General features: G+C 35.3%; 1 protein-coding gene across 3 annotated transcripts in view; it reads right to left on the bottom strand.

Moving 5' to 3' along the window:
* Positions 1-16,615, bottom strand: part of LOC126348001 (interaptin-like) — a 238,839-nt gene that overhangs the window by 166,688 nt on the left and 55,536 nt on the right. For all 3 annotated transcript variants that reach the window (XM_050002320.1, XM_050002318.1, XM_050002319.1), the window contains one exon: positions 11,489-11,604. In XM_050002320.1, coding sequence (XP_049858277.1) covers positions 11,489-11,604 — 116 coding nt within the window. The remainder of the gene's footprint in view (positions 1-11,488; positions 11,605-16,615) is intronic.

Genomic DNA, 16,615 nt, shown 5'->3' with positions numbered 1-16,615 from the left:
TACTGCAGAGGCAGGCACCCTAACCATTAAGACTCTAACTGTATTCGTTATTTATTACTTCATCATTGCTTCATTATCTAATAAACACCCACTCTGCTTATCCAATGCAAAATTGATTTTATTTAAAAATGCTCCACAGTAACAGATCCTTACGCTAAGGCGAACTTAACTCTCATTACTGATCAGACAAAATTATCTCTAATAAAAACTATTATTTCACTGTAGTCTATCAAACTGCTTAAGATTCTAGCCTGAAGGGCAATATACATACAAATCTTGCTTATTCTTCCCATACATTACTCCAGTAAAATATGTTTAAAGTTCTATTTCCTTAATGTTGGAAGAGACCGTACCATGACACATTTCTATAGGTAATAATAATAATAATAATAATAATAATAATATTTATTCAACATCGAATAATCAAATACAATCCCTAGAAATAATACAGTTTCAGGACATCAAATAGATTATTCTTCTGAATACGTCAGTTTATAAATTTAAAAACTAATGGTTTGTTTGTATTAATAAATTTTACATTTGATGCATTTTACATTTGGTAGTATACAATCACAATATTACAAATATTGTTGTTATCAACATTGTATTAGTTGTAAGTTACTTTAAACTATGAGCCTGACATACTTATGAAGCACTTTTCATATAGATATAGTACTCGTCTAAGGAATAAAAAGGGTTTTCAATTAGAATTTTTTTTAGCTGATCTTTTAATTTGTTACTAGGAAGGGTTGTGAAACTTTTTGGTAGGGCATTATCTAGCTTCAGCCCAGCATAAAGTGCATTTTTTTCATATAAAGCTGTTCTGTGGCTATTTACATGGTATCTGAACTTTTGCCTTGTATCGTACTGGTGCAGGTCACAGTTGAAATTTGGATTTATTGTTTTAACGAGCAATATAACTTTCAATATGTATAAACCTATAATGGTAAGCACTCCTAATTTTGGGAACAGATTTCGACATGATTCTCTGGGTTTGGCACCACAAATAATTCTGATAACTTTTTTCTGTAGTATTAATAATGTGCTTAGGTTGGCTTGAGTTGTTGCACCCCATATTTCTACAGCATAGTTTAAATTTGATGAGAATAGTGCATGATAAGCAGTTTTTAGTACACCCATATCCTTACAATATTTGCTCATCATATTTATAGCAAATACATTCTTCGACAGCTTACAGGCTAAGGAATCGATATGCATGTCCCATTTGAGGCTGTCCTGGATTGTAATTCCCAAGAACTTTGTCCATTTTTCTTTTTTCACAATGTCATTTCCTATGGATAATTTCATACCAAATTCTATTTGTTTCCTTGTGTTAAATTCCATCATTGCAGTCTTTGAAGCACTTACATTTAGATGGCTTTCATTAAAATAGATAGTTATCTCAATATATTTATTGCACTGAACACAAACACTTCTATTATATCACAATTAATATTAAGACATAGTATTCAAGATGATATTTACTACATATTGCCTCTGCTACTGCACTCATGAGCTGATTACTTCAGATGTTTGTTATAGTTTTCAGATAGTCTGCACCTTCTCCTCCACATATGCTGACACCCTTCATTTTCTGTTTACCTTACTTTTTTGGCAGAAATTCTTTATCCATGACGACAATTTACTTTCTTCCATCCTCTTATGATTCCATTACTTATCACTAACACAACATAATAAAAATAATAATAAACAGTGGTGAAACCTTTTCTAAAACATTCCTATACTAAAGTACACTGCTGTACAAAATCACATGAAAGTCAAAGTAGAATGTTTATGATTCATAAACTACAGGCAGGATAAAAGTGGGACAGACAGCCAGGGGTAAGCATTATCGTTACATAATGAATCCAACACAGAATATTGAACCTCCTACTTGCTATTTGCACAATAATTTAGTCACAAATATTACATCAATGCTGAGATTTTGAATCACCAACAAATTGCACTCTAACAGGTGTCCTGCCAATTCCACAGTTAACAGTACTTATTGTTTCACATTCTCTGATAGCTTACCAGTAGTACCAATAACTTTTATTCCAGAAACATGCATAACTACTAATATACCCTCTGTGATCTTAATAGATTCAAAACAATACCTGAGAAATACCATTCAAATCTCCACCACTGTCCAGTAAACACTTAACATGTATACCTTGTACATTTGCTTTTATTACAGGGTGCCACACTTCCTTTTAACTTACCATATGATCTTCTTCATACAACAAATTCCCATTAATCGTTTTCCTGGAAAAACTATCATCCTGCTTACCAAAATAATTATCAGACACAGTCAAATGACAGATAGCATGGTTCTCTTCCTCATTACCACTCTTAAAGTCTAACTCTTCATTAGGCCTAATATTGTCCTCCTTTATTCTTTCTTTGATTAACACATTGCCATTATTATCAATAACCAATTCAAATAGCTTATCTTCATCACTACTGGATTCACCACTGTTATCATTACCACTACTGTCAGAATCAGACCCACTGTCACTTTCATTGTCCTCAAATACTTGGCTAGTTAGTTGATCTTTGTTTCAAGTATCAGACCGCAAAGCAAAATAACTGAATTCCTTGCGACACACTCTGCTTCATCACCTGATTTTATTATAGTAAGTTCCTCCTCTTTTACTACTACCATTTACATTACCCTTACCTGTGAGTACTGTACATTTATATAGAAGGGGCTCTTCATCACTACCTTCTCTAGTGTGAGCCAAAACTGGAGCATTGTCTAGTTTAAATGGTTTGATACAGAACTAAAATCATCTCCTCTATTTCTGTTACTTGAATTTCTCCTTGCATTTCTAGTATAATTAGTTCTGTTCATCCTATTTACCTGAAACTCTCTCACTGATTGATTATTGTCATCAAAATTCCTCCTACAATCTTCCACTGATGTCTTCACCCTCTCCACTTTATCAACATAATTCAAAAAATCACTACTATTACTCCTATGGGCAGGTACAAGCACTTCTCTAACTTTCTGAGGCAACTTAGTTTCTAAACCCATAATTATTGATCCACTACCTAGCTCTTTGTCCAAATATTTCATTTGGTTTATCCAAAGCTGACAGAAACCTTTCGCAGTACCCTTCCAAGAGTCAGATCTCTCTCCTCCCCAAAATTCACTCAAAATTCTCTGCTGCTTCTCCTTGGGCCAATATTCATCTAAAATGCTTTCATAAAGCTTTGCCATGAAGTACAACTATCACTTACCTGAGCTGCCTATCCATAAGCATTCCCTTTCGAAAAACCTCCCACAAATGACATTTTCTCTGTGTCATTCCATGTTTCAAGCAAATCATTAAACTCCCTAATCAAATCCAGTGCATGCACTTCCCCATATGGTTCAAAATTATGAAATTTCTTACAGCTAATAAATGGTACACTACATTCTCTATTCTTTAGATTTTGCACCTCTTCCATCATTTTCTCCATTTTATCCAATTTTGAATCTACATTTTTAGTTACTTTTACCAGGTTTTCCTTTGTCAGTACTGAACACTTGGTTTCTACCTCCAATTCTAAATCATTTTTAATCTGATCAACATGGTTCTCAAGTTTAACACTGTTTTCATCACAAAATTTCCTGGCAGCTTCAATGTCATCTTTATACTGTTTTTCAGAAGCCTCTACCCTCCTACTATAATCATCACAAAGTTTCTTTCTCTCTTATACACATTTACTACCCATTAATGTTAATTTCTCATTAGTATTCTGCTCAGCCCTTCATTATCTTCTCATCACAATTTTTAACTACTGCCTCGATCTTCTTATTTAATTCTGAAACATTAGAGCTAACTACCTTAATCTCCTTTTTAATTTCTTTCTTCAGTTCATCCTTTAAGCTAACCATGTCTGTTCTAATGCCATCAGTTTTCTTTTCCACCCTACTAATGTCTTCTTTCATACTATTTTCCACCCTACTAATGTCTTCTTTCATACACATACTACTCAAACTAATAATAATTTACCTTAACAACACTTCCACTTTTCCATCTGCCATAAACTTTTACCCTTGCTGACTTCCACTACTAGGTCCCTCCCCCTTAACCTTAATGATTTCATCTGCTTCAGTACTGGTTTTCATCCATTTTGCTCACATCACCATACAGTGTAGGTGACACTTTTATCATTTCATCTACAATGGGACTTTTGTCCCCATCATTCAAAGTTACATTCATGCCTGATTTGAGGCCATTATCATCTACAGAACAAGTCCACATTAAGTCTCTCTGTTCATTGAAAAACTTAACCTCCACAGCTTTGTTATCAACCACACCACTCCCCTGTTCTCCAATCTCTCCCATCATACTGTCTTGTTCGTTAAGTGCACTCATTATGTATGAGTTAATATAAAATGGCTTTTGCTATGAAATTACCTTATTCTTATTCTCTCCTCTCCTGTTGTTGCTGCTGCTTCTGCTGCGGTTGCCATCTCGACTCATCATCTACACAGCTGCTGCAAGTTGTAATTTTCTCAGTGATGCATGTTGTTTATCCTGGTCGGCTAAATCCACCTTTGTGCTGATTGGTTGCTCCTGTACTCAATGGCTGCATCCATAGAATGACTGCTGTCATACTGTGGCCATAAAATGCATGCGCTGATTGACTGTTGCACTTCCTTCTTTAAAATCACTGTATTGTAAACTGTTCTTGAGTTCACTGCTTGAAGTTTGTGAGTCCTACTTTATTGTGCCCACATACAATATTCCTCACCTAGAAATGGGCCACATGTAATGTTCACCTGCTTCATTTCTTCGTTGATGGTCCTCAGTGTCGATGTAGTGTGTTGTTATTCTGGTTGAAAACTGAGAACCTCGCAATATTATGCAGTTAAATTGCCAGTTCACTATTAGTTAACTTTTAATAAGCCTTATTAATAGTTTTGCAGGCAAATTTCAGTAAACTGCTACAATAGTTTTCCGTTGAACATCTGTGAGCAATAAAAACCTAACCACATAGTTCTTGCTGAATAATACAGTACATATTGAACAGACACTGCCATTGTTTTAACACATGGCCCAATTGTGTTACACTTATTTCATGGTTAAGTTGATGCACTGTTGTTGATCAAACCAACACAGCTTCCTCGTCTACAAATTGGCCATGGAATGACTGTCTTGGGACCAAAAATTAGGCCTTTATATATCATCACAATAATAGGTACTGAAACAATACACTGTTTGCTGTTTAAGCTACAGAAATTACAATCAAAACATAACTCATTCAATTAACTGAATATTTTGAAAAAATTCATTTTCTCTAACAGTTTCTCCTACTACAAGTATTAAGCCGAATTATTTGTGTAAATGATGAAACTAACAGATATAGTTATACAAACAATACTTTTGACAAAACTGTTCATTACCTTGGAATTAATTAAGGGATGGATTTGTTAACATGTTTTCGAATAGAGACAAATAGATACTTTAATGAAGACTAGTACATTGAACTTCTTCCAAATATTTATAATTATTACAAAATTTATATTTGTTTATAAGTCAACAATAGAATTTAAGTCACGAAACAATTACTGATTTCATTCTATAACAAAAAATATTAACTAGGAATAGTCAAAATAAATTAGGACATTGAGTACGTACACAAAACTAAGCACAAAATTGGACTTGGTGGTATATTCCTTAAGACTGAGGGACAACTTTTCTCTTGTACAGAAATGCAGATTATACTCATGTACATTAATGGTAATAATGCAAAAATTAAATAAAATGAATTTTTTAAGGATGCATATGGCAAAACAAGATAGAAAGTAAAGAGATCCCAGCTTGCTTCATCACAAGCTGTTGAAGAAAATACTTTGCAGCCAGCAGACCATAACTTTCATTTTGATTGGATCCCAGACCTGGCAGCCACAAGCAGACATCATGAAAGGCTGTACAGAGAAGACAGAGATTGTGAAACACTCCAAGAATTTTTAGTAGGAACGAGGTGGATGTGAAATCGACATCCAACACGTAATGGAAATATTTTAGATCTGGTAGCCATGAACAGACCAGGCCTCATTGACTGTGTCAGTGTTGAGACAGGGATTAGTGAGCGTGATGTTGTCATTACGACTATGGTTATAAAAGTTAAAAAGTCAGTCAAGAAGGCTAGGAGAGAATTCTTACAAGAAAGAGCAGATAAGCAATTGTTAGCGTCCCACTTAGTAAATGAATCGACTTCATTTACTTTCGGTACGATGGACGTGGAAGAATTATGGGCAAATTTTAAACACATTGTAAATCATGGATTGGAGAAGCATGTGCCGAAAAAGTGGGTTACGGACGGAAAAGACCCACCGTGGTTTAACGGCCCAAATCGGAGAATGCTCAGGAAGCAAAGACAGTTGCACTCGCAGTACAAGAAAGATTGGGAGAATGAGGACAGGTGAAAGTTAGCAGAGATTTGTGCTGCTGTATAAAGAACGATGCGCGAAGCATACAACCACTACCACTGTCATGCCTTAGTAAAAGATCAAAAGATCTTACCGAAAACCCAAGGAAATTCTGGTCTTATGTAAAATCGGTAAGCGGGTCGAAGGCTTCCAAACAGTCACTCACTGATCAGTCTGGCTGGCAATAGCAAAACGGAAGCTGAAATTTTAAATTTAGCTTTTGAGAAATCTTTCATGCAGAAGGATCGTACAAACATACTGTCGTTTGAGTCTCGTACGGATTCCCGTATGGAGGACATAGTGATAGACAACCCTGGAGTTGTGAAGCAGCCGAATGGGTTAAAAATAAATAAATCACCAGGTCCTGATGGGATTCCAATTCGGTTTTACAGAGAGTACTCTACTGCATTGGCTCCTTACTTAGCTTGCATTTATCGTGAATCTCTTGCGCAATGTAAAGTCCCGAGCGACTGGAAAAAAGCACAGGTGACACCTGTATATAAGAAGAATAGAAGGATGGATCCTCAAAATTACAGTCCAATATCCTTAACATCGGTTTGTTGCAGGTTTGTCAAACATATTCTCAGTTTGAATATAATGAATTTCCTTGAGACAGAAGTTGCTGTTCATGTGTCAGCATGGCTTTAGAAAGCATCGGTCCTGCAAAACGCAACTCGCCCTTTTTTCACATAATATATCTTGCAATCCATGGATGAAGGGTATCAGACGGATGCCATATTCCTTGACTTCTGGAAAGCATTTGACTCGGTGCCCCACTGCAGACTCCTAACTAATGTACGAGCATAGGGGATTGGTTCCCAAAAATGTGAGTGGCTTGAAGACTTCTTAAGTAATAGAACCCAGTATGTTGCCCTCGATGGTGAGTGTTCATCAGAGGTAAGGTATCATCTGGAATGCCCCAGGGAAGTGGGATAGGTCAGCTGTTGTTTTCTGTCTACATAAATGATTATTTGGATAGGGTGGATAGCAATGTGTGGCTATTTGCTGATGATGCTGTGGTGCATGGGAAGGTGTCGTCATTGAGTGATTGTAGGAGAATACAAGATGACTTGGACAGGATTTGTGATTGGTGTGAAGAATGGCAGCTAACTCTAAATATAGATAAATGTAAATTAATGCAGATGAATAGGAAAAAGAATCCCATAATGTTTGAATACTCCATTAGTAGTGTAGTGCTTGAGACAGTCACATCGATTAAATATTTGGGCATAACATTGCAGAGCGATATGAAGTGGGACAAGTATGTAATGGCAGTTGTGGAGAAGGAGGATAGTCATCTTCAGTTCATTGGTAGAATTTTGGGAAGATGTGTATCATCTGTAAAGGAGACCGCTTATAAAACACTAATACAACCTATTCTTGAGTACTGCTCGAGCGTTTGGGATCCCTATCAGGTCGGATTGAGGGAGGACACAGAATCAATTCAGCGGCAGGCTGCTAGATGTGTTACTTGTAGGTTTGATCATCATGTGAGTATTATGGAAATGTATCAGGAACTCAAGTGGGAGTCTCTGGAGGAAAGGAGGTGTTCTTTTTGTTAATCTCTACTGAGGAAATTTAGAGAACCAGCATTTGAGGCTGACTGCAGTACAATTTTACTGCCACCAACTTATATTTCACAGAAAGACCACAAAGATAAGATGTGAGAGATTAGGGCTTGTATGGAGGCATATAGGCAGCCATTTTTCCCTTGTGCTGTTTGGGAGTGGAACATGGAGAGAAGATGCTAGTTGTGGTACGAGGTACCCTCCACCACGCAGCGTATGGTGGATTGTGGAGTATGTATGTAGATGTAGAAACTGAATGACATATGGATCCTGGCATTGAAGAAGATATGTATGAGTCTTCCACTGTGGGGTGATAGCAACAGCTGACAATGCAACTAACAACAGCTGATTGCTTTCAGGTAACAAAGCATGTGATGTCACACCACTGCAAGGGAGCACACATAAATGGAATTTTGATGCAGTCAGTAGTGAACCAGTATGTGAATCGGACACTCAAATAGTTACGATTGCCAATGAAAATGTCCTATGCAGATGGGGACAAAGCAGTGTCTTTTAATGTAAAATCCATTTGACCATTGCATAATAGTACAGCATATTTTATTAATTGAGCCATCAAATTTCAGAGTATTAGTATCCATAAAATTAACAGCATGGCAAAATCAGGCACATATTTTGATGCTGAAGCTTCTGTGGGCTGTAAAGAAACCATATTCTTCATAGCTACAAACAATATGTCAAAGGACAATGCAAAGGATTTCATTGTTTCTCTTAAGGGGAGGTTTACTATCTTTTGGTTCAAAAAAATTGATTTTTTTTAACATTTCAGTTTTGGATCCATAAAAATATTTAGAATCCACCCCTGAAATGGTTTTTCCAAAAACAGAATGGAAATGTTTGTTATTTGCGGTTGAACAAAAAAAAAAAAAAAAGCACCTGCCTGAAATCATCCTTTTTTGCACCCCAAATTTTTTCTTTCAGAGGATGAATTATTGTACTGGTGCTTGGTAGGAAACACACAAAATTCAAATGAAAGTTTGCACACTTATGTTTGAAAGTTAGCCTCCAAGCATTTACATTCTGGGGCAAAAACAGTGGCAGTAAGCAGCTTCAACGAAGGATATTCAGCAATTCTGAAGACCATGACAACAATCGACATCACCCTGGGACTCTATTTGACACTGTTTGGTAAGCATTGGATGACCACTGGATTCAAGCAGCTGAAAATCACTTATCACCGGCCACACGAGCGGCTCTGGAGCAGCGCAGGATGGCCAGATCGAGCAGAACACCCTCTATGAGGAAGAGGAAGGACTAGTTTATGGACCCAGAATAGCAATTTGTTTACTATATTCCAAATAACTTAAGCAAGGTACAACTCCTAAAGAATCTTATATACTTCACAAACGTCAACTCAAATTTTATTTCAGTTGAGCCAGCTGACCTGTGACATACCACACGTGGAGGTCTACATCAAAATTTTGTTTCATTCAGATGGCACTTTTGCCTTTGCTCATTGACATTTCCGGTCGAAAAAATTCTAGTTTGTAGAGGAAATATCAATAAGTATTTTGACCAAATTTGATATTGGTATCTATAAACATTCCAAGAAAAAAAATTCTCAAAGAACATGCTTTTTTCGAGCCAAAGATAGTAAACCTCCCCTTAAATGGAGCATCAAAAGATTCTGAAAAATAAATTTTAATATTTTTTTTCACTTCGTCATGATGTACATGGCTGGTCCCGTGCCCATAAGTAAATAGAAAAATTTTAATAGACATATTAAAATACATATAGGCAGTTCAGAAATGTAGTTTACAATAATGTAAGCAGACTGAAGGGGATTTCACACAGCTTATAACTTCCATCTCAACAGATTGGGAAGGACATTTGTTAATAGCATTCATAAATATAAAATCTGATACTATAGAGGCCATGCTTTTGAAGGAGAAAAATCACATGTCTTCACAATTAAGAATGCAATGTGATCAGAAGTAGTAATTTCTCCCAGGATCAAGAGTGATTTTTTAAAAAGAAATAAACATTCCTAAAGCTCTAACTTGTAAAGTGTGTCAAATACAGATGCCAGTAGTAATGAAAACAAAACAAAAAATATAAAAATATTTACATTGCTCCTAGTTACCAGTATATTGTGTATTTGGTTTAACTGTTAGAATTACAATCCTCAGTAGTGTTGGAAAGTTGATGTGACATGTATGTGGGAGCACTTGATAATAGAAAATCAGGCAGTGTTACCTCTCAAATATAAATGGAGAGTGCAACTGACTGAAATTGGTTGAGGAAAATATAGGTTACCACATGATAGTTGATGGTACTTGTATCATTATTTATGTTAAAGCCATTGCATACAGAATGTTTCATTTTCTTCAAATTTTGTATCATTTTGTTCTTAAACTTACAAATGTAGAGTAAAAACACATACATGACAAGAAAGCTGTATAGTTTTGTGTAGTGATCCCTGACTTATATACTGCTTGTCTATAAGTGCTATAAACATTTTCTTGACTATCTCTAAATCAGTTTTTAAGTGCTTGGCCCATTATTTAGTTACATGCCACAATTCTTAGCAATAATGTGTAATGTGACACAGCAATAAATTGGAGAGCTATGTTATTCCACTTACTTTTGTTTGACTTCTGCAATAAAATAATTGACAGAATGCAAAAATAACCTATGTGTCATAACCCCAAGACTTTTGTTTGGACATATCATATGTGTTACAATAGTTAATCATAATGTCTTAATTATCACCTCAGAATAATAATGTTACACGATTAATTTTGCATTTGTTTGTAGATCTACATCTGCAGCCCTGATTTACACACTGCATAACACAGTGACTTAGCATGACACTAAAGGAGCAATAAAGAAATAGCACAGTCAATTGATACTGAGGAAATGGACAGCCATATTGGTTTGGCTTCTCTAACAGCAAGACACAGTACTGTGGTACTTGGATATCAATGTGTGCTATGAATACAGACAAGTAACCCAACAAAAAATTAACTACTTATTTCTTGAGATGATTTTAAAGCTATTTTCACTACAGCTGACACACAAATATAACTGAAAAGACAACTAATCCAACACTTCGACTGATCAAATAAATATATTTGTACGTATGAAGAAATTGATTTTAAGTGGGCAATGTTTTAATCAATACCAAGACAAAATTTTAAACATTACAAACATATTGTTTATCAAGGATAAGTAAATTATCAGATGTTATTTACGGAAGAATAAAGATTAACACTGAGAATGAAATTTTCATTCTGCAGCAGAGTATTCACTGATACAAAACTTCCTGGTGGATTAAAATTGTGTGCTGGACCAAGACTTGAAGTTGGGACCTTTGACTTTCACCAGCAAATGCTCTATTGGCTGAGCGACCCATACATCACTCATGACCAATTCTCACAGTTTTATGAGTAATGCTCAAGAAGATCAACTGGTAGAGCACTTGCCTGCAAAAGTAAAGGTCCCAAGTTCATTTGTAATTTTGCCACAAACAAACCTTTTAAGGCGATCTCTTCTGTACTGCAAGTTATTAAGCTGCATTTCTACATCTTGGAAATTGAATTCGCTGTCTACAGGATGTTTATGCCGTTGTCTGCGCTGGATTTCCAAATACTGTGTGATAAGATAGCAAATGTGTTAAAGCAGTATAAAGTACAACAAAAATCAAATGTCATAAATAGTTTTATTTTATGATAGTAATAACAGTTTTACCAATCTTTGCCAAACAAGAATAAATGTACACTGTTCTCCTGCAAATCAAGAAATGAACAGTAATTGAGACTTACAGTAATAAATGCCTAATATATTCCAAAATGCTGTGCATAAAAACAGTGTTCTTCTGGACTCATACCTCAAGTTTTACAGGTGACAGAAAGGTATGGCCAAGTGTTTTAGAAGGCCCTTGGGATAGGGCCATTGTGATATGTGAAATATGGTTTATGCATCTCATTACATACAATTTTCAAATCATTTGATTTGATGTACAGGAGACATGTCAAGGTTTACAAAAGAAACTTTTTTCACTTTTTTAAGAGAAATACAAAAGTTTACATTATATTTTACATTTCTAAGTTATATGTACATAAAATAATAAATGTAATACAATCCCTGTGTTCAGATTGTGAAGATGTCCTCAATGAATTCATCGACAGAATACTAACACTTTTCCACCAGAAGAGTAAAGAGCAATCTTTGCAGTGAACTCATCTCCATTTTAAATATATTACCGCCTTTTATTTTATTGAACATTTTTAACCCAATATACGCTGGCGTTTGGGCATAAAGTTTTAAACGATGTGTTGGAAGTTTGAAGTTATCTCTGTGGCGATTGCTGTAGTTGTGGTCAAAACGGAAAGTGTCTAGTGTATGTTGATTTCTATAAAGGAACACCACCATCTCATATATGTAAAGTGAGGGGATAGATAGTATTTTCAAATTTTTTAACAGTGGTCAACAGGATTCCCGTTTTTTTGCAACACACATTTCTAATTACTTTCTTTTGTAATACTAGGAGCCTAGTAACATTTGCTGAATTTCGCCAGAAGATTATGCCATAACAAATAACTGACTCAAAGTAGCAGTGATAAACTATCTTTTTGGTACCCATGTTTGTGGCACCTGACAAAATACACATTGCAAATGCTAAGTTGTTCAGTTTATTTGCTACGTAATCTATGTGTATCTTCCAATTTAAATTTTTCTCAAGATTTAGGCCTAAGAACTTCTTGTGGTTTGCTTCTGTGATATCATGATCATTGAAAGTTATCTTTATTTCACTCCTATCTACTGACTTAGCTTCAAATTGCATCATTTTGGTTTTAGTTACATTTAGTTTTACTCCATTTTGATAGAACCAAGATTCAAGTTTTTCTAAAGTATTTTTGGTTTTTTCTGGAATATTTTCAGATTCCTCATTTTCAATTAGAACTGATGTATCATCAGCAAATAAGACTGAATGAAGATCAATAGCAAGTGGTAGGTCATTTACGTAAAAAAGAAACAGATAGGGATCCAATATCGAACCTTGTGGGTCTCCTTGGGGAACTGTTTTCCAGTCTGATGAATAATTGGTTCCATTTGAAGTTAAAATTACTCTTTGTTTCCTACCTGACAGGTAAGAGCTAAACCATTTTAAAGCAGTGTCTCTGATTCAATACATCTGTAATTTGTGGAGGAGTAATGCATGGTTCACTGAATCAAAAGCTTAAGTCAGATCACAGAATATACCTGTGACCTTTCTACTTTTATCTAATGTGGAGCATATTTTTGGATAAATTCATTTATAGCATTCACAGTGCTTTTACCCTGCTGGAATGTGAACTGGTTTTTAAAAATTATATCATTTACAGTAAGAAAGTTATTAATTTGTTTTGCTGCAATCTTTTCAAACACTTTAGAGATGACCGGCAAAAGAAAGATAGGGTGGTAATTAGCCATAACTTCGGTCAATCCTTTCTTGAATAGAGGTTTGATCTCACCATATTTCAATAACTCTGGAAAGCATCCCTGTTCAAATGATTCATTTATAATAGTCGACAGTGGTTGGGAAATAATATCGTGCACATACTTGATTACACATGTTATTTCATCCCACCCATGTGAGGTTTTGTTTTTTAGAGACAATATTTCCTTTTCCACATCCCTTTGGGTGATTTTTTCAAATAGTTTAAAATATGTGTTCTGGCTGTTTTCCAAATTTGTGATGCCCTGATAGAATGTCATATCCACACCCGATCTTACTACTTTTAGGAAGAATTCATTGAAACAACTTTACATCTGAACACTATTTACTATAATTTCATTTTCATGTCTAATTTTCAAAATCTCATGAATTTATACTTTGGCTCCTAGTTCAGACTGAACAACTGACCACACTGCTTTTGTCTTATTTCTGTGTTCTCGCATGAATGTATTATTTGCCATTTTTTTAGCTGCCACTACAACTTTCCTAAATACAGCTTTATACTGTTTGACATAAATTACAAAATCTGGATTTCTGTTTGATTTTAACTCATTGTGGAGCTCTCTCTTTCTGGCACTAGCGATTTTTATTCCTGTTGTAGTCCATTTGAGTTTACCATTAACTTTCATTTGCTTATACCTACGAGGAAATGATTCATTAAATACCTCTAAGAAACAATTTAAGAATTTGTCATAGTTGATCGAGCTTGAACTATTGTAGTCTACAGGCCAGTTTATTATACTTAATTTACTGTGAAATAAATCCATTTAACTTTTACTGAGATCCCTTTTTATACAAACTTCTGGAGGCTTTAGGTTTTTTTTCCTTTGGGAGCTCAATAAACAGAGCTGAGTGCTGAGTGATCTGAAATACCCAAGTCTAAGCAGTATTTGTGCATATTTCCACTGTCTGCTGTTTTCCCTAGTGCCTTCAGAAAAATTTAGCTTGAAACCAGATTTCTGAATTAAGTCACAAAATTTTGTGGAATCATTGCTTTCAACTAAGACATTTAAGTTGAAGTCTGCTGCTATAATGACTTTTTTCTTACTTTCTTTCTGGAGTTTTTCCAGGAGGCTTTCGAATTCGGCTAAAAACACTTTTGTTACCGCACATCCAGGAATCCTGTAGATTGCTATAACCAGTGTTTTCAGATCTACAGAGCAACTTTCAAACATGCTCTCTTCATCTAAATAATTAAAACTATCTCTTACTGTATAACTTACGGAAGAATTGACAAGAATGCAGGAGCCTCCAAGAGATTTGCTTATTCTACAAAAGCTAGCAGCAACCTTAAAATTATTAATACTATTTAGTACTTTTATACTATCTTCTGTTAACCAGTGTTCATTTAGGCAGATTATTTTAATATTTACGGATTCTGAAAGCAGAATTTTTATTTCGTCGATTTTTGAGAATTTACGATTTGGTACTTCTGCCCCTAAGCCATTTATATTCCAGTGCATCAATAGATCATTTTTGCTTTTAGTTATTTCATGTGCATCCTTTGTTTGGTACCTAAACTTTTTATTTTCAGTTTGAATTTTTTCTTTGTCACCCCTATCAGAATGCATTAGTTTCCCTTGCTTCGTAGGACTTTACACACGTCTATGAACATTTTACTAAGGTTCACAGAACCTAATCTATTCAAGTGCAGGCTGTCTTTTCCCAGACACTTGCAGTTTAAAAATTTGTTTGGGTCAATGAATACTGCACCGAGTCTGTTGCACTGTTCCCTAATGCCGGTATTTATCCTGTTGATGTAAGACAAACTTTTACAATATATTCATAAGATCCCACTGCTGAACAATGCAGAAAATTTTCTTGATCGTTTATCCATTTCCAAGATACATAGGTTCAAATTCACCCTACTTCTATATGTAAAATTATAACATAAAATCCAGTATGAGGTGAAAGCAAAATAATGAATAACTGCAACAAATTTATCAAATGTTAATGCTGTATTCTTTTGGCATTTATCTAGAAGTGCCACCTGCATGTTTTCAAAAATCTTTATTAGTTCATGGGCAGTTCCTTAGGAAACCCCAAGAAAGCATTTTTTACCATTTTTAATATCAAATTAAAGCTGTAGATTCCAAGATGGCTTTGCATTGTACATGGCTGAAGTTTTTATGATATATTCCTAAGATTTTGACATCAAACAACCTTGAAAATTTTCTTGGTATCATTACCCATTTCTGTGACACAGAGGTTCAAAGTTACAGTGTCAGGACACTAAAAAACATAGTTTATAAAGTGATGTGGCATGAAGAAATATGCTGTAGAGTGTATGCATTACTTTCAGAACTGCTCTTGGAGCCCCACATTGTAATACACAAAATTTTTGTACCCATAAAATCTGATCTGAGGTGTAAAATTAGTTTTGAGTTATTTCAATTTGACATAACTATCAAAATTTTACTGACCCATAAACATTATTTCATATGAGTGACCTGCCCTGCTGTGGCAGAGAAATGTAAGAAAACATCACACCTGTCAGAGCACAAAAATGGTAAATATGCTGCTGTTTAAAAGAAACTGAAAAATGTGGTACTAGCTGCCTCAGCACCCTTAAAATTTTCCCAAAAAATTTGGTATGTGAACATATTCACACATTTTTATGCTGAGAGGAAAGGGAGTGGCAGTGTGAAAGAGATACTGGAAGATAAGAGAGAATGATTGTGGCATAAAACGAGCAAAAGAGACAATGGTTGTGTGAGTGAAAGAGGTGGACACAGTGGCAGTGTGAAAGAGAGATACAGTGACACTGGAACATATTTGAGAGTGACAGAATAGAGCTAAGAGTAGAGTGAAGAAGACAGTTCCAGTCGGAGAGAAATAAAGAGACAGAGAAAGTGAAAGTGGGTGAGAGCCAATGATAATAAGGAACAGAATCTATGGCAGCCAGAATGAGGAGCAGAGAGAGAGTGACAATAAGCAAAAAGACAGCAGCAGTAGGATGGAAGGAATGAGGTATTAGCATTAACAGAGAGCAAGGAGGAGACAGTGATAGTGAATGGAAACAGGAGTAGTGAGACCAAACAAAGGAGACTGTGGCTATGAGACAGGAGACTGTGACCATTAGAAAGACAAAAGGATAATGACAATGAGCCGGGCAGTATGAGTGAGTGAGAATGGTCAAGTGGGAGTGGACAGGTATGAGTA

This window comes from Schistocerca gregaria, chromosome 1, assembly GCF_023897955.1.
Source record: "Schistocerca gregaria isolate iqSchGreg1 chromosome 1, iqSchGreg1.2, whole genome shotgun sequence".
Lineage (NCBI taxonomy): Eukaryota > Metazoa > Arthropoda > Insecta > Orthoptera > Acrididae > Schistocerca > Schistocerca gregaria.
The sequence above is the reverse complement of the archived record's forward strand: the minus strand, read 5'-3'. Positions and strand labels throughout refer to the sequence as shown.